This window comes from Halichoeres trimaculatus, unplaced genomic scaffold (genome assembly GCF_033239565.1).
Source record: "Halichoeres trimaculatus isolate MK-OKI-2021-1 unplaced genomic scaffold, fHalTri1.1 fHalTri1_scaffold_18, whole genome shotgun sequence".
Taxonomy (NCBI): Eukaryota; Metazoa; Chordata; class Actinopteri; order Labriformes; family Labridae; genus Halichoeres; species Halichoeres trimaculatus.
Genome location: NW_027437196.1, coordinates 19,741,254 through 19,759,200, shown reverse-complemented (window position 1 = coordinate 19,759,200; position 17,947 = coordinate 19,741,254). Strand labels below are relative to the sequence as shown.

General features: G+C 40.0%; 2 protein-coding genes across 7 annotated transcripts; one reads left to right on the top strand and one right to left on the bottom strand.

The window, feature by feature from the left end:
• Positions 1–252: 252 nt before the first annotated feature.
• On the bottom strand, positions 253–13,306 carry zfhx2 (zinc finger homeobox 2). Of its 2 annotated transcripts, none has more exons than XM_074693743.1 (5): positions 13,179–13,306; positions 10,612–10,767; positions 9,181–9,241; positions 4,362–8,500; positions 253–3,302 (listed from the first exon to the last, which is right to left on the bottom strand). In XM_074693743.1, exons 1-5 carry the CDS (start codon positions 13,182–13,184, stop codon positions 2,868–2,870), a joined length of 4,797 nt encoding a protein of 1,598 aa, XP_074549844.1. In that variant the 5' UTR covers positions 13,185–13,306; the 3' UTR covers positions 253–2,867. The 2 variants fall into 2 exon arrangements, with proteins under 2 accessions (XP_074549844.1, XP_074549843.1); XM_074693742.1 differs by lacking the exon at positions 13,179–13,306 and adding an exon at positions 12,613–13,054.
• On the top strand, positions 12,502–16,146 carry thtpa (thiamine triphosphatase). Of its 5 annotated transcripts, none has more exons than XM_074693756.1 (4): positions 12,502–12,537; positions 14,829–14,898; positions 15,083–15,562; positions 15,696–16,146. In XM_074693756.1, the coding sequence occupies exons 2-4, from the start codon at positions 14,829–14,831 to the stop codon at positions 15,794–15,796; spliced, it is 651 nt and encodes a 216-aa protein (XP_074549857.1). In that variant the 5' UTR covers positions 12,502–12,537; the 3' UTR covers positions 15,797–16,146. The 5 variants fall into 5 exon arrangements, with proteins under 5 accessions (XP_074549857.1, XP_074549855.1, XP_074549854.1 ...); XM_074693754.1 differs by lacking the exon at positions 12,502–12,537 and adding an exon at positions 13,817–13,911; XM_074693753.1 differs by lacking the exon at positions 12,502–12,537 and adding an exon at positions 13,817–13,964.
• The last annotated feature ends 1,801 nt before the right edge of the window (positions 16,147–17,947 follow it).

Sequence of the window (17,947 nt, the reverse complement as noted above, 5' to 3'; positions counted from 1 at the left end):
GGTTCTCAAAAGTGAGCTTGCCATTGATTGGATTACATCCCTGCCGCTCATCTGACCGTCGTTAGTACACGGGCAGAGCCGACTGTTCAGTAAATGAATTCCATGCACATCCCAGTGTCATGTACATTTTTCTCAAGTGTGACCTCACTCACCTTTGTTCAAAAATCCCCCCAGGTGAAACTTTTCTGAGTAGTTAAAATGTTTTAAATAGATATAATTCACACAATAAAATATATAAACACGGATACGCGTTGTTCAACTGATTTTATTTCTTTTTTTGTATATCAAAGAAAGCATAATGGAGACCAAACACAAAAGGCAAGTACAAGTCAGGAGAAAAAAAGCTTAATTAAAAGTCTAACAATTCATAACCACATTGCCACTATTATTGTTCAATTTTTAGAGGGTTACCATACTGTTTTTGAGCAAGTGGTGGCATTTAAAACCATTATGGATCAATAATAATAACAGTGATGAGTAGTAACGATAAATTGTATAAGTAGTAGTACTATAATAACAAGAGTGATAATCAAAGTGACAATGAAACATACAGGAATAAAAAGCAGATCTCCAAAAAAAACCTAGCTTGTTTGGACAGTGCAACACCATGTCTGTGTGTGTGCGTGTGTATAATCCCAGTCTTGAAGTCAGAGCACTCCAGTCCTTGCTTTACACATAAGATACAGTTTCCAACAGGAGTAAAAAATTATTACTCATGAAAGGACATTGTTTCCCTTCTTGTTTCAAAAACCCTACCAAGTGTCTCTCTAGCTGTGTAGATGGCTGTGTTCATTTGAAATGTCTGTAGCTTGTGCAAAATTGTGGACTAGTGCAAGTGTCAAGCCGTGGGTTGTCCTACAGTTTGCATTTACAAACACCTCTCCCGCTCTCTGTCGACCTCAAGATTGCTTTTTGGTTTTTGAATGACAGAAAGCAAAGGGAGGATTACTTTGGAATATCAGTTATTTTATATATTTCTTTACAAAAGTTCACGTTTTAGTTTTGCATTTAGTTAAAACTATTGTAACATTAATATACAACTTAAATTGAAGGAATACATCTTTAGTACGTAATGTGTCCTTCAACACAGCACCATCTTACTAGCTCTCAGTCAAAACATTAATGTTTCCCAATTTGCTGCCAAGATCTGAGTATTCATTAGTCTCTTAAGGATGCAAGTAATACCCAACTTTCTCCCTTGTCATGGTTTCCAAATGATATTTCTTATTTCACAGCACATACATTACTTTAATAAGTAACTCTGTATCAAAACCTAACAAAGAGGGGGAAAGTACAGAAAAAAGCCTATTTCAAGCTTTGTTCTCTTATTATTATTCCAGGAGACTTGGCGTTTGACCGAAATAAAATCATCACACCAGTTTTAATTGCTTACATTGCCATTTATATAAATACTGATGTCAATATAACTTTATTTTACTTCTGTGTTATGCACAGTATTTATGGGAAAGAAGATTATATTTATGAAATACATCTGACCCTCAGTGCAAGATGAGGATAAAATTCATTCACCAACATCACCAGGTATTTCCCAGCTTTAAATTATTGACCTGAAGGTGTTTCTTCTTAAGGCGGTCATACTGTATCTTACACACCAACAATAGGCAATAAACATCTGTTAAACCCCAACTTGTTTGAAGAGCTGCATTTCAAAATGAGATATACGCGGCATGAGGGGAAAGATAAATCCACAGGATCAAAAACATTAGTTGTGAAAACAAGATAGTTGTTATGGTCCTTGGCCAGGGAAATGGAGATAACCTTACAGGCAAGATTTTCTAAATTGTAGACAGAGTGTAACATTCAAATATTTCCCCTATTATGGATATAGAAACATTTTGGAACAGAGCTCTTCTATACTTTTATACCCAGGCCTCATTTTTGCACATTATTATGCTCACATTAAAAGCATGTCCCATTACACCAGCAAAATCAATGTATTTCAGGTGATTTATATTAAGGCATCCAACATGCATGAATGTATCTTTTCATAAAAAGACACTTGCAATAGAATGCTTAAAAACATTTCAAACAAAGTAAAATATGTCAAAGTGCAGTATGCCAAGACTCTGATTTCTTCAGCCTCTCTTTTTGCCCTGTATTTTTGGATTGTCATGAAAATTATCAACATCTAATTGGGGACAAGTTAACAGCCCTGTTCTCTCAAAAGTACCTCTATATACCCCTTATGAGTGAATACCGCACTCTTCAGATCGCACTGCTGTAGTAAAGTAAAAAAAAAAAAAGTGACAGTTCATCCTTTTCCCCATGATTCAGTCCAGTCAAACCATTTCAAAGCATTCTCTCCCTAAAAGTGAGTAGGCATGAGAAAAAAAATCCACAGGAGCAACCGGGAGTCCGTAATGCAAATATTTCACGTTATTATCCCAAAAAGTGTTTCCAGGCCTGCCTTCAAATGGCCATTTCCAGAGAGGACACACCAATGCGTAGGACAGTTCAAGCATGGCAAGTTAAATGCCTTTACAAATTATAGGAAGGTCACTGAAGTAAGGTAATATATAACCACAGGCTTAGGACCAGAACAGTTTGGTTAAAGTGTGTGGGGATTGAGGGAGACAAAAGATGTGTTCATCACTTTTCAAACTGCAGCTGGAAAAGTGTAAGCAGCATGGAAACAGTCTGCTGTTGTATCAGATTCCAGATGAGGTTTAGAGACTAACGCATTTTGAGTCAGTGAAGGTCTAACAAGGGGCAGCGGATGCAAGAGGAGCCAATTCAAAAACTAAAGAAATTAGTTTCTGAGGGTTAGTGCTCATATTTATTAAAATCAAAGGAGCCCAAATGGGTCCAAAAAAAGTCAGTGTGCAGACCAAAGCTGATCTGAGTCTCTAACTGCTGCTGGTAGCTGATGGTGGCGGTGACTCAATCACCAGCTCCCCTACAGAACCAGAACCAGTACCTGTTACTGGAGATTGAGAGACCTGTAAGCCCGGCATTACACTGCCAGATCCTCCATTACTGGTTCCATTCTTGTTGACAAGAGTCGTTGGTTGGCCAAAATTTGTCGTTCTCAAGGTTGCCAGGTGACGTGGAGAGAAGACGTGGGCCCTTGCTGCAGCTCGAGATTCAAAGGAGACATTGCAGGCATCACAGCGACCTGTCAGAGTCTCCTTCGGCTCTGTCTGGCCTGCAACTGGAGAAGCTGGAGGTTCATTAACTGTCAGTTGAACTGGTTTTGGCAGGATGGGCCGATTGGCTTTGAGAGCGTTGTACTGCAGGTAACTTCCTGAGCTCAGGTCCACTTTACCACCAGACAGAGGGGACTGAGAAAATGTAGATGAAGGAATAGAGAAGTAGAGAAAGGAATAACTTAAACACATTTCCATTGGTGACAAAGTTTGGTAACAGACTAAACCGAACTTCTACTGTTCAAGTTTTGTATGGAATTTCTGTGCATACAATTTAACCACTCCTTTTGGCTGTTATTTATTATTTCAAGACAGGAAAATTTTCTCAAAAATTAAGTATTGCTGTAAAAGGATTTTTTAATTTTGATTAATCACAGATATTCAAAATGTAACTGCTATTTAATACATATTAGTTCAATGTTGGAAAAAAATAACTTTTTAAGAATTGTTTTAAAAGGATATCACTGTTTTATGTAGGGAAATATGCAGGGGTTGACGTATAAAATATCCAATAAGGATCAATATGGACATCCATAGGTCTCAAATATTGCAAAAGCATTTGAACTTTTCAGAAATTCCATTGTGTGCCTATTTCACAGAGGCCCTTCACGGGTGAAACCACTGTAACTGTCACAGTAAGGCTAACATTTACATGCCAATTTGAGAAAGACCCTATTTGAATCCCATTTAACAGAAAGTGCATTTTACTTTTGTTGCCAAATGCACCATCTGGGAGTTTTTCCAACTAAAGTATACAATTTAAAAGCACAGCAGTGTTGTTATTTCCAATCATGGCAGCAAAAGCGAAAGAACAAAAAGCAGGCATGGAATTAAAAACATCAACATGTTACTGTCAGACCTTACTAACAACATAACTGATACATTTAGCTGTCAGACGTGGTTGCTTTTTTTCTTTTCAGTTTTTACTATTGTAAAGCAATAGTATACTTTACTCCTAGTTTGGGAATAACAGTGTTTAGAGAACACTGTTCCATTTCAATGGAGCAATATATGACATTTGAAAAATACCAGAACCCATCAGATATAAGGGCAAGGTAGTAGTATTCGCCACAAGAAAAATAAACTTCCTTATTCTCAGTAGCTATTTTGCTTTAATGTTATTAGTTTGTTTTACAAGAATAGATTTTTGGACCATCTTTACATATATTGTAAAAGAAGTCTTAACCCACTTACAATTTTTTCTTGCTGCAGCCTCCAGCGCTTTTCCTTGGCCCTGGTGTTTTGGAACCAGATCTGCACCACCCTGAGTGGCAGGCAGAGCTCAGTGCAAATTGCCTCACACTCCATGGCATTGGGATGGGCACAGGTTTCATAACAGGACTGCAGAATGGAGAGCTGTAGACAGGACAGGTGTGTTCGTGGTCTACGGCTTGCTGAATTGGGTAGAAAGCTGCTATCCGATGGGCTTGATTTAGAAACGACTGGGGTGGGGGGGATGGCCACTTTGGCAGAACATGGGGTATTTGGGCTGACTGGTGCAATGCTTGGGGTGGGCGGAGGAGGGATGGTACGGGGAGGCGTGTGGGTGGGAAGAGACAACTGTTCTCTTGAAATAGTGTTGATTTTAATGGGAACTTTGGAGGTCCAGTAGTTAAGCCCATTCTGTTTTTGTGTTACCACATTTGTTGCATTGGACCTATTGTTGATGGGTGTTGTGGGCAGTTTGGGAACCATGCGGTTAGTGGTTCCTGGTCCAGAACTAACCTCATCTGAATTGTCTTTTTCCTCATCAGTTTTCTCCTCCTCACTCTCCTCTTCTAGCTTTCTCTTCTGAACAGGTCTTGGTGCAATAGGGATTGGATCCTTCGGCGGTGCTACGAGGACAGGGGGGGTGACTTTTGGTGCAACTTTGACCATTGTGGCATTGCTGGTAGTTTCCAGTGTGGTCTTTGGCACTGCACAAGCACTGCTGGTTACTGGTGAGACTGTTGTAGAAGACACAATCTCCTTGGGCTTAATGGGAACTGGGGCGATTTTTTTCAGAACAGCAGGTTTGCCCAGCTCCTTTGCAGGCTCCCTGTCAGTCTTGATGAGTGTGCGCACAATTGGGGCAGTTGTGATGCAACCAGTATTATTTTGTGACTTGTTTGAGAAGATTGGTTTGGAAAGAGGCCAGGTGAATTTGATCAGAGGTTTTCCAACCGCTGCCAAGGTCCCGTCACTAATGAATCTAACCTCCCCTTTCCGTTCCCTTGCCCTCATGTTCTGGAACCATATCTGAACCACTTTCTTTGGAAGGTGGACCCACTCTGAAATCTGTTCAAATTCATGTTTCCCAGGATTTGGGTCTTTGAAATAGCAGCCATATAGAATGTCAAGTTGCTCTGCTTGAATGATGGTTCTTGAACGCCGCATGTCCCTATACCTTTTTCCTTTGGACTTCCTCTGCTGTTGTTCCTGCTCCTTTTCCTTTTCTCGCTCTTTTTCCGACAGGGTGGTGTTTACTTTTTCTGCTGCTCTCATGTAAATACTGGACTTTGTCAAGTTGTTGCAGTTGACCAGACTCATACTGCTGTTACAAACGGGTACAGCATTAGCAGACTCAGGCTTCACCTGGACTACCACCAGACCTTTGGATGTGGGCCTCAGGCCAAGCCCATCAAGTAACTGTCCCTTCTGTGTAGCAATTCTATCAGCCAAAGATGTGGAGGAGGAAGCATATTTTGAGTTGTTTTTCCCTATGCTGAGATCCAGAGCGGACTCGCAGTCACCACCATTAGACAGGAAGTGGGAAGTTTGGTTGTTGGAGGAGAGGGACTGTGAAAGAAGAGAACTGGAGAAGCGTGTAATAGTTGGAGGGTTTGGGAAGACCGGTACCTTGCTCCCATCCCCTACCACTGAAGGACTCAGTGAAAAGACATAGGGGCTGAGGAATTGTGTTGAAAAGGGGGCAAGCGACAAGGGAAGTGAGTGGATAGCACCGGTTGGGATTTCAGGGTGGGAGAGTGAATTTGGAGGGTCCCCTTGGGCCTCCAACTCTAGATCCACATCCGGGTCCTGTCTTTCCTTCTTAACCTCCACCTCATCATGCTCGAACTCCCCTTTCCGCTTCTTCCTCTGAGACCTCTGTTCCCCTGCTCCATCCTCATCCTCATATTCATCTTCTGCATCAGAGAGAAACACAGTTGTAGAGCGCAAGACCTTTCCTCCAGCCAGTCCCTTATCCCCATGGACCTCCCACTGTGCTTCATCTTTAACTGGGCTCCCAGGATCCTCTTTTGTTGACCCATTATGCGTCTCCTCATCAGACACAATAACAGAGGTGTATACCTCATTTTCAGAGTCTGACGTGAGGCATGAATCTGCCTGCCCCTCCCTTCCCAGATAACGCTGTCTGTATTTCCTTCTACTTGACAAGTCTATTGCCTGACTACCTGATGCTTCAGCATCATCCTCACCTTCTGCTATAACCAGTGATCTTTCTTCATCATCATAGTCATTGTCAGAACTTTGGCCATGCTTTGTAAGTCCTGCCAAGCCATGCATGTGTCCCATTTCTGTCTCTCTCTGTTTCCTCTTTGCATGTCGGGCGTGGCTTAACCACTTGCGTACCTCTACCTCTGACAGACCAACCTCTCTCCCAAGTGCCTCACAGTCTTCATGAGGAGGACTTGCAGCATCAGCCTCACTACGTGACTCAAAGAATGCCCAAAGAACTTCCATCTGGAACTCAGACATCACTGGAAGGTCTGGATACATGGATCCCTTTGTATAACAATGGGGTCGGGTTTGGTTGTTGGTTAAGGCATTCACACTCTGACTTGCTTTTGGGGTACCAAGAGAACCACAGGGACTAGAGCTAGACTGAGACTTCTGAGGAGTAGAATCAGGGCTAAGTGTAAGGTTTATATGTACAGGACTGAGGCTTGAGTTACTGGGCACTGATGCTGAAGGCGAGAGGTTCTTGTTGCGGTTCTCTGTATCCCCTGGGGAGAGACTGGGGCAAGTTGCTTTATCACCTTCCAGGTCTGACTGATTAGTCAAGCTTTCTCCATCTGTTGTGCTTTCTCTCTGTGCCTTCTCATTGTCTTCATCATTCTCAACCTTCAATTTTCTCTCTATATGAGGACACTGATCAGATTCTTTACTGCACTGTCTGTCCTTGACTTGATCTGATCCCTTCTCTTTAACTGCTTCAACATCATCCTTGTTTTCTTGTTCTTTCTCAACTTTTGATGTCTCTTTTTGCCCTTCAAGGCAGACCTGTATGTTTGTTGAGACTCCTGCTGATGGCCACTGGTTCTGTAAGCTGTTAAGTCTTTGGGCTAGGAGAGCTTGCTGGGCTGTACTGAGACCTACAAATGGCACACACTGGGTAAGGAGCTGGCCTTGCTGGTTTTCTTGATGTTGCTGGGTTTGGGCTTGTAGCCCATTCAAGATCAAGGGCATGACCATTTGAGGTTGAGGCACAAGCTGAGGCACGGTGGTACCAGGAGCAGCACCAGCCGCAAAGAGGGAAGGGAGGAGGGAGTGTGAAAGGGTACTGGGGCTAGAAGTGAGAAGGGTTAGAAAAGCTGAAACCGCCTGAGCAGAGGCCACAGGGGAGGTAAGTAGGGGCGGTATCACCTGGGAAGTAGGGATATGCTCTCCGTCTTTTGTAGCAGTCACCATCAACGTCCCAGGAACAGAACAACTACTGGTGGTGACTAGTTGACTGTTTCCACTTCCAGATGTGCTCACTACCGAGTTTGGAGCACTGGAGGTGGTAACTCCCAAACTAGTAGTAGCCATTGCACTGTTTGCAGCTTGTGCAACAATTCCAGCACTTCTGCTGCGTGACTGGTGGAGGACAGATTTCATATGGCTCTCAAGAGTGATGGCATGATTGTAAGAGACTCGACATACAGCACACTGGTAGGGTTTGTTTGATACATATGGTCGGGGCAGGACAGGAACTGAATGGGCTTGAGTCTCGTTATCATCACCTTGTTTTGAAGTGCCTGTCGTCATCCTCTGAATGTGGGCTGCAGAGTTGTAATGAACACTCAAGGCAGTTCTACTGGGAAAAGATTCCAGACAGGCATTGCATTTGAATCGAGTGTTACTGTCAGCCTGGGCACCATTTTTACCAAATGATTTTTCACTGGCGTCCAGCACTTCTGTGTTTTCAGTTGCATTTTGCTGTTTGGTTTCTTTGGGAGGATTTCCCTCCTCTTCTGGCCCTTGCTCAGCTTCACCTCCCTCCTTTTCCACTATTCTCTCTCCCTCCATTTCTGTGTCTCCAAGCCTCTGGGTAGCGTCTGAATTTTCACTAGACTGGAAGGGGTCTGAAGTGACGTCTTCAGCGAGCTTCAGGTGGGATAATCCAGCATCTGATTAAAGGAAAGCATATGTAACTTTTGTAAAAAATAAAAAATTATATATTTTTTCCGTAAATAACAAAGAAAAAACTTGTTACAATTTTTACAATACATTATACATTTTTCTTTTAACATAAATACATATTTTCTGAGCAGAGAGCTCCAATACTTTTATCAGATGTTTCTGCTATTTTCAAAGGCAAGTGGAAATCCAAGGTGATATTGGGCTATATATTAATTTAAGCACACACTTGACAGCCACTCGGCAAATATTAGCACAGTAGCTTTTAGCTACTTCTTTATTAACATTAAGTGCAAAAATCAAGGGGTCTTTTGTTATTCTAGAATCTACATTACAAAATCTAAGCCAATCTAGGTCTTTTCAATGTTCGAGGTGGTTTAACTTGTAAACAGTTTTTCTATACCAACCCTGTATGCAGGTGGGTGAGAAAAAATAAGTGTTTTGTGTTCAATGCTGTGATGTTGAAAGCGGTATCGGGTTTAACTAGAAAACCTACCATTCCCTTCATGCAGTTCAAGTATCAAGAGTAAAAAAAGAGACATTAATTACAAACTAAACAGACACATTTAAAAATAAGGATATTACATGGCAATAGCATGCTGCAAGCTTATCACAGTTTTGTAAGTATTTAAGTTGTGTAGAAAATGTTCTGAGAATTTTTCACACTCACCTGTAACTTTGTGAGCATCTTTGTTTTCTTCTCCTCCACTGGTCGCCTGTTTCAGAACAGCCTGTTTGAAGAAAATGAAAAAGAATTCAACAAAATCCCCAAAGCAAACTTAACTATGCATTGGTTACTTTGAGTCTGGCCTAATGCTTTGTTGATTTTGAGCAGCTCAACATTTGGGCGGGACAGTGGTGTGTATTTATATTACACATTGCCACCCTGACAAGCCTTTAATTTTCAAACAAGCCTCAAGGCATAAATTATGCTATCTTTAATTTATTTACACCATATATTTATACTTTGAATTCTAAATAGCAATGAACCTATTGAAATCAGTTCACTCATTTTGATAATAGTTGTTGACTCAAAAATACTTTATAACTTACACATTTTATAAATCGTCAATTCTAACAGCAAAAAACTGTTTTAAAAATATTATTTTATTGTTTTGCCATGATATCTCTCTATTATACAAATTATAATATCAAACCACATCACAGTCATAAAAAAGATCTGTACCCAATTTTTTTATGCATTACCAGGCTTTTTCACCGATCACGCTGCTATGTTCTTTATTCTGATAGTTGAAAAGCCCTTGACAACTGCTGTTTATTCTGGATAAGCAAGTCGGGATGCCCCAATTACATGTCACATAAATCAAACCAATCCATTGAAAGGAATTACAGCCCATCAGGTTTACTGTTTTCGATTTCACCACTTTTCAATAACAATATGACAAAAATGCTACTTCTTCAATATTTGTCATCTTCCAATCAAGGGTCAGGGGTTCGATCCCAGCTCCTACACACATACTGAAGAGTACTTGAGAAAGACACAATTATTTAGAGGAGTGTAAATGTGTATGAATTAGGATGTGTAGATTAATACTTATGGTCTCCTACAACAGCAGTCTTTGCAATCAGTGTGTGAATGTGATGTGAATGGCTTTATGCGACTAGCAATATAAAGCATTTTGAGAGGTCAGAAAACTCTTAAGTCACTTAATAAAAACAAGTCCAAAAAGGACATCCAAAACACAAAGCAACAAAACAGCATGCACTTTGGCAGTGTTACAATAGTAGTTAAGTGAAAGGAAAACAGACTTAAAGTTACTTTGAAGGACAACTTTTGGAGGGGCTGTTATTTTTTGCACCTGTTAAGAATGCTGATAAAAAACACTAATGTGCACTTTAATGAGTATTAACCACTCAAACTGGAGGACTTTGTTTTTGCTGTGCAAATAACTATTGTTTAATAAACTGAACTCATCTTTAGATCAGTAATTTTCTATACCAATTATTATTACTATTATATCTGCAGGCTTTATTATCAATTTAAAAATGCTAAAAGCATTTATTAATAGATAACTAAAAAAACTAGTACATGATGTTCATTATTTTTTAAGATCCACAAATGCATTATGGCCATACTCACAATGTCCAGCAGTCTGTCAACACAAGTTTGAAGTACACTGTGTTGCTCAGTGAGATGAAGAGACAAAGAGGATCTGTCACACTGTCCTTTTTGGCACAGAGGGCACAGCCACACTGCCACCCCATTGCTTTCACTACCTGTCTCTCCAGACTCCTCCTACAAAAAAAAAAAAAAAAAAATTACAGGTATTAGCAAATCTAACTTTTCCCAAACTATTAAACTTATTACAAATGCTATTCTAAGCATGTTTCAGACAAATAATGGTACATTCAACAATGAGGAGTGATTTCCTTAGACTTAATTCAAGAGGGGGCATGTACCAATCAAAGTGGCATGCATCCATCCATGTTGGTTACGCTCATAAACTGGGTAAATATCACTTAAAACCCACTGTGTTGGATAAACTTTTGTACAACAAACTAAAAGCCTGCTACAAGGGTCTAAAATAAAGTTGCATCGTATTTCCCCAAACAGCTGTCACAGTCGAAAACATTATGGCTGTATGGAAAAGTTTTTCTTTTTTTAACCTGTGAATCATTATAATCCATTGAGACATATGGATCTGTAGACTGAATCAATGCTACCTTCAAAAACAATATTTATAATCAATATAAACTTCAGGGGGACAGAAAAAATATCAGTTATTACATGCATATAAAAATGTCAACTACCCTTAATTGGGAAAGAACATCAATGCTTTACAGCCAATATTAAACCAGGTGATTATTTGATCGCATGCTTAGTATGCAGGCGCATTGGGGTTATGTGATCATCCAAACTGTCTGAAGATTAAATCCTGTGTGTCATGAATGTTTCACCGAACACGCTCAAATATTTCTTATACAAAAACAAACCATTTTAGAAATAAGTTAAACTATTCAAATCTAGATGCTAGGAAGTACAAAAGTATTTTTTTCCACTATGATCAACTTTGCACAGATGTCTGCTTGTTGACAGTAGCAGAAAAGGGAGCCTTGAATACCTTTCATGATTAAAACTCACTTTCAACAAAACAAAAACATAAAGTGCACAGAAATTACTATGAAATGCAGAATATTCTGGAGAGTATTCTTTCAGAATAGATAACACCGACTACGTGCATTGCTTGACAATTTACATCTAGCATATTATCTCTGAAGAAATTAGTATAGTCTATACAAATAATAATCATTCATAATTTTATATTTGCGCTACATGCTTTTCAAATCACTCATACCCCCGTGCAATTTTAGAATTAAAAAGATAAAACAAAAAATCAGGGCTGTAGCCTGTGCTTTTCCGCAAAGCTGCATGCATACATAACATCAAATGCAACACAGACAGCAATTCATGTCCATGAGGAGAAATACCAACACAGCTTAAGTGCCCACTTCCTCGTCATGCCAGTTAGCAAGTTAGTATGGTTCCATAACCAGATAGTATTTCGACAAGTCTGTAACTGCAATGTGGATGTCTTAAAGGGTTTCTGTCACGACTTCCACAATTATGAACCACAATAAAACTACACTGACGTGTCTATGCGTTGTTAGCCAATTAATGAGCAGTCTAATTAGCATGCGAACAGAGATAATCAATTAGCTAGCAGGCTAGTTTGAGAAGCCCCCCTGTAACGTCGCATTACAGTCGTAGTTTTGGAAATTCTTCATGTAGCTGTCACTTTATTTCAATTTAATTTGTTGTGATAACCAGTCCTTCTCAGACACGGCAGATGCTGGACAAGCGTCGGCATAATCTGAGTTGTAAGAGGACGGTGCTCAAATTAAAAACATAAAGGGGTTGAGCTAATCACAATCGTGTCACTTTGCTAGCTAGCCTGTTAGCTGGCAGAGATAATTAACGGCTCCTCAAACTGTCTCCAACTGGCTGCTCCCCACTCACCACAAACTCTGCCAGGTCCAGGTGGGAAGAGCAGCTTCAATACACCGAGTGAGTTTATCAAAGATAGAGAACACACTCACAACGCTTTGGAGTAAAATCCTCGGCCTCGAGTTATTCCCTTACCCCTCTGATTGTGGGCTGCAAATCGGGCATCTAGTGTTGCACCGCCCGCCGCCTGCTGCTCAACAGCGCAAATTGAGGCCTAGCCGGACTAAAGCCATTTAATTAATGAACGTGGGCTCCGTTTACAGATGTGTTAGAAAACACTCGCACCCCCTCCCTCCTCGCCGCCCAGCAGACCCCCTTTTGACGCGACTTAGTGCTCGAATCCATAGCTTTTGTACTTGTAGTTCAACACATTGCCATTTAAACTAACATTTAATCAGATTTAAGCCATAATTGGCGAAAGAAATAAACGCCAAACAGCTACTTGAAGCGGAGTACGTGCGCCGTGGTCGCTTCGACGATGGGGGTGGTGTAGGGAAAGCAGGCGAAGCAGACGAGAAGCAGAAAAAGTTTTGGATTTAATGTTGGATTTATAAAGAGGATCGGATTGATATGGGGCACAATCCGTCGTTTACTCGATCTTATATCAGTCGTAGGCCACTCTCCACGCTCAAATCAGCACAATTAACCGATCACGGATGACGTTTAATTAAGTTCAGAGCAATTAGCTAATGCGTTTTTACCTGCATGGTCGCCGCTCCAGCACGCACACACACACACGCTTCCTCAGTGGCTCCTCAGAAGTGAAAAGTTTTCTTGCCTGCCCTCCCTCTCTCTCTCTCCCTCTCCCTCTCTCTCTCTCTCTCTACTGTTCTCCCCCTCCCTCCCTTCTTTCGCCCTATCCCTCTCTCCTTCCCCTCTTCCCTCTAGTAAACAGACCACAGCTCCCCCCAAGGCTGATTGCTGACATTCAGAGGGGACGGACACGGCAATTAAATCCCTTATATAACTCCGCAGATATTGGTGATTATTAATACAACTGTAAGTCAACAATGACATGGCGGGTCATGATGGAGTTTAGTTTTTTTTAGTCTGTCGATGCCTAGATTGCTTGGAAAACCCTTTTACAAGAAAGCCTCCGTGGTGTTACTTTAAAGGTGAATAAAAAATGAGTCCCCATTCTGTCAACTTGATGTGTCAAAAAGTGTGCGATGAGTTAATCAAGGCTGAATAATAAAGACATGACTGAGGCTCTATTTAGCACCGCCCACACGGTTTCTGACATGTTTCAATCAAACGATAGGTGTGGCACACGTCAATAGTCGAATCTGTTGAATAAATATTTATGAGGGAATTAAAGCTGCACCATCTGTATGTGCCTCTCTGCGTTACTGGGACAGGACGTGAGGCTCTTGAACACTCGCATAGGCGTCTCTCGTTGTGCCTGTTTGAAATTAACTCGGCTTTGGTGAAGAGGCAAGTAGGAAATATCTCTCCGTAATTTGGATTACAGGATCTTAATTGTGGAGGTTTGTGACGAAGCACTTCGCTACGTAGAGTGAGGGTTTTTTTAGAACTGTGTGCTGCATACTGTAATTTTTATGACTCTTTAATTCACGAACGACCCTGCATCAGTAGCAGCAGATTGCTTCATATCTTGGCTGTATTTGTACAGGTGTGACAAGAAGAGACTGAAGTGGTAACTCTTAAAAACAGTGATAACTTCTGGTGTTATGGATACAGTGAAAATGTACTTTTACTAAACAGAATTTGATTATGGTAGCCTAATGGTGAGAGAGTTTCGCTCATGTTTAAATTGTTTAAACTGTAGAAAAAAATCCCTATTCAAACAAGTAAACTATTTACACATTGAAATTTTAAAGTAAATTCTAAAAGGATGTAAAACTATCTGTGTGTCATGAAGGAAAAGAAATGATAGGGCCTCTTATAATTTGTCAAGTTTATGACAGCAGGTGGATTATATTCATACTTTTAAAAACTTTTATCCAAGTATTTTTTTATATCTGAATTTGCACGGTAACTGGTCCATAAAAGTGATGCATAAATCTAGTGGGATAAGAATAAACATTTCCATATAAATGTAGAATAAAACCTGCACATTAGCTGGAGTGGTTGACATCATGACGGAAAAGGGTGATCCATTTTACTTTTTGAAGCTAATGTTGGAAGTGAACAGTGTTTTTTTTTTTTAAATGAAGAAGCTACAAATAACAAGTAGAGCCAATGCCTTGTTGGTTACAGGAATCAAAATTAATTTAAGTTAAACTGTCTGTTAGGCTTCTTAGTACGCTGGTTACAGTCAACCAGGTTGACATGTTGTGAGGTGATAAAAATCTGCTCCTCTTGTCACTGATCTCACATTATCTTTTCAGATGAGTGTTGAAGTGGAAAGAAAATTTCTGTGCAATGCTGACACCCTGAAAATAATCGAAGAGATTGGGGGTGAGTGTTTGAATTGTTTCTTTTGTTCACATCTAATTTTAGAACAAGAGTCTTAACAAGGATAAAAAAAGAGACTTTTATAACAGTTAATTACACTGGTTGTGATAATGCATGCCCATCCCTGTTTTAGGGATGGGCATACATCTCTACCCCTTTAAAGTAATTTCTATTCACCCCCACTCAGGAGCATGTGTTCGCCAGCACCAGTTTCAAGACCAGTACTATGACAACCCCAACTTTGACCTGACTTTGAGAGATATGTGGCTGCGTAAGCGCAAAGGATGTTGGGAACTCAAGTGCCCATCAACAGAGGAGAAAAGTGGAGGACAATCTAAAACAGCGGCCCTGTGTACCCGCTACAAGGAGATAACCAATCTATCTGACATTCAACGCAGAGTGGTCGAGATCATTAAAGATGTTTGTGAGGACACAGGGACAAACTTCTCGATGGAGAATGAGTCCTGGCTAAGTGAACTGAATTTGGTATGCTTTGCAGAGTTTACAACAGTTCGCAGGTCCTTTGTTTTGGAGGAGGAGGGGGTGCAGATAGATCTTGACCAAGCTGACTTCGGCTACCATGTGGGAGAGATAGAGGTCCTTGTTCCAGAGGATGGAGATGTACAATCTGCCTTGGAGAAGATTGAAAGAACAGCCCGAAAGCTTGGTGAGCTCAAAACTAATGAACCTGAAAATTCTTTAAGTGTGATATTTTTAATGTCATTTAAACTGAACACTAGCCTGCTATTCAGAGACCCAGTTTCTTCAAAAGTTGTACATATTTTTTATTTTTTTCACAGGTCTGAGTGGAGATCAGCGAGTTGAAGGAAAAATGAGTGTATACCTCAAGAGATACAACCCAAAACATTACGCAAAACTACTGAGTGAGCATATTTTGTAAGAGGTAAATCAACTGATGGGTTACAGAAGGGGCTGAATATTTTGAAAAACAGTGTGTTGTGGTTTATCATATATATATATATAATATATATAGTATTTATTGGAGGGATACATTATTTTTCATCAATCATCTCCACTTTTTTGTGGCATATGTTGTCCACTCACTAGCTTTGTTTTAATCAGTCTGTGGTATGAAATGTGTGAGGGGAAATGTTAGTAGTGGAAGTTTTCAAGTAAAAAGAGGGTTGATCAAACATAGACACTCCATGTTAAAGCAAGGGTAACTCAGTGTGTTACTCATTAGCACTGAATAAAGGTAGCACAACTTATAATTATTGTTGTTATCATTTGTATTTTTTATTGTCATTATTTGTATCATACAACACCAATTTCAAACAGCGGAATGTCATGTAAAATGTGATTAACAACAGAATTTTACAGTTTTCAAATCCTTTCAACCAATTTTTATTTTAAAGTTGTGCAGAAACTAAATATCAGTTATTGAAAATGAAAAATGTCATTGCTTAATGAAATTATATTTTCCCTCCAAAATGATAAAGTTGAGACAGAGGTTTGTTTACTATTGTGTTAAATCAAGTTCTAAAAACACTTTGTAGATACTGAGAAACTGAGAAAACTTGTTCCTGGAGTTTTGATAGTGAAAAAGGAAGTCCCATTCCTGGCTGATCTTACGCTGCTCAATAGTTTGGGGTCCTTTTTGTTTCATGATGTACCAAAGTTGGACTCTTCTTCTAAGGAGCTATGCTATTGTGACACATGGAGAAAGCAGTTTAGCATTCTCCTAAAGACATGTGCATGGTCTTCTCTTAAAAGACATTTAAATCTTAATATAATGTTTAGCATCAGTGTATTGTCTAATCACAGTGCAGGTTCTGACAATACATCAGTCATACAGATCAGTGTTGAATCAGGCCAACTTGTTGCTGTCCTTCAGGTCCAGGGCGTGGCCCAGGTTGGGTAATGGATTAATGTGGTGTCCCTGACATTATTCAGATAATGTTGTTTAAGCTTTAAGTCACAGGGTTGGGAGGCATTCTGACTGTGACTAAATATTCCCAGATGAGTCTGTCAGGGCCTGGACCTTTATTAGGTAAATTTGTGTCAGACTGGGAGATGTATGGTAGAGATAAAAACTACTTGTGGCCTAATGGTGAAACACCAAATTTAAGGACTATATTGGCTACATCCTCTGATGCCCCTACTTTTCATCCCAGCAATCCTGAAAAATATTGAAAGATTTTCTGAAGGTATTTTGTAAACATAGTATCCTACCTTTATCTTCATTGCTTTCCCTTTCAGGGTCACAGGGTCACAGACTATGACAAAAAAAACATGATGTCTCACTTTTATTTTTCTTTTATTGTGGGATTCTGATTTTAGTGAAGTAATATTAATTTACATGCTGTCATTAACCCTTTCATCTTCGGAATACTAGCAATATCCTGGTTGCGCAAGGCCATGTAAACACTAAAACCCTTTTGAGAAAATGTCAGCCTATCACAGGTCATGCAGAGCCAGACAACCACTCACTTACACCCACAGGTGAATCAGAGCGACCCATCAACCCGATGGGCATGTTTTTGAACTGTGGGAGGTACCCATGCATGCACAGAATGAACATGCATAATCCAAACAGAAATACACCCATTTGGGAATTCAAAGTAGGAACCTCCCTGTCAAGCGACAGCACTAACCACTGCGCCACCATGCAGCCAGAGTTTCAATCATGTTGATCTCATATATTCAGTTCTAAAAACTGATTCCATTAAAAAGTTGCAAATTGATATTGTGAATGTAGCATATTTTGTGCAGTATTTTTGAGTGAAAACAGATAACAGATAGTTTTTCAGTGAACTCATTTAAAGGGAAAGTAATTTACAAAGAAATGTCATAGGTGGTGGAAATAAAGGTTGATTAGTTAATTACTTATTTATTTTTTTATTCTTCATATGTCTCTTAATGGGCTAAACTTATTTACATTTCTAATCTGAAGACAATAAACAGAGACCGTCAGTGAAGGCCAAATTAAAACTGGGGTCAAATTGTCAAATTTAGACCTTAAAAGCATGTGAACTCAGGTAGAATCATATGAGTCAGCCTGACACATTTCGACGGCGTAATTTCCCTCCTG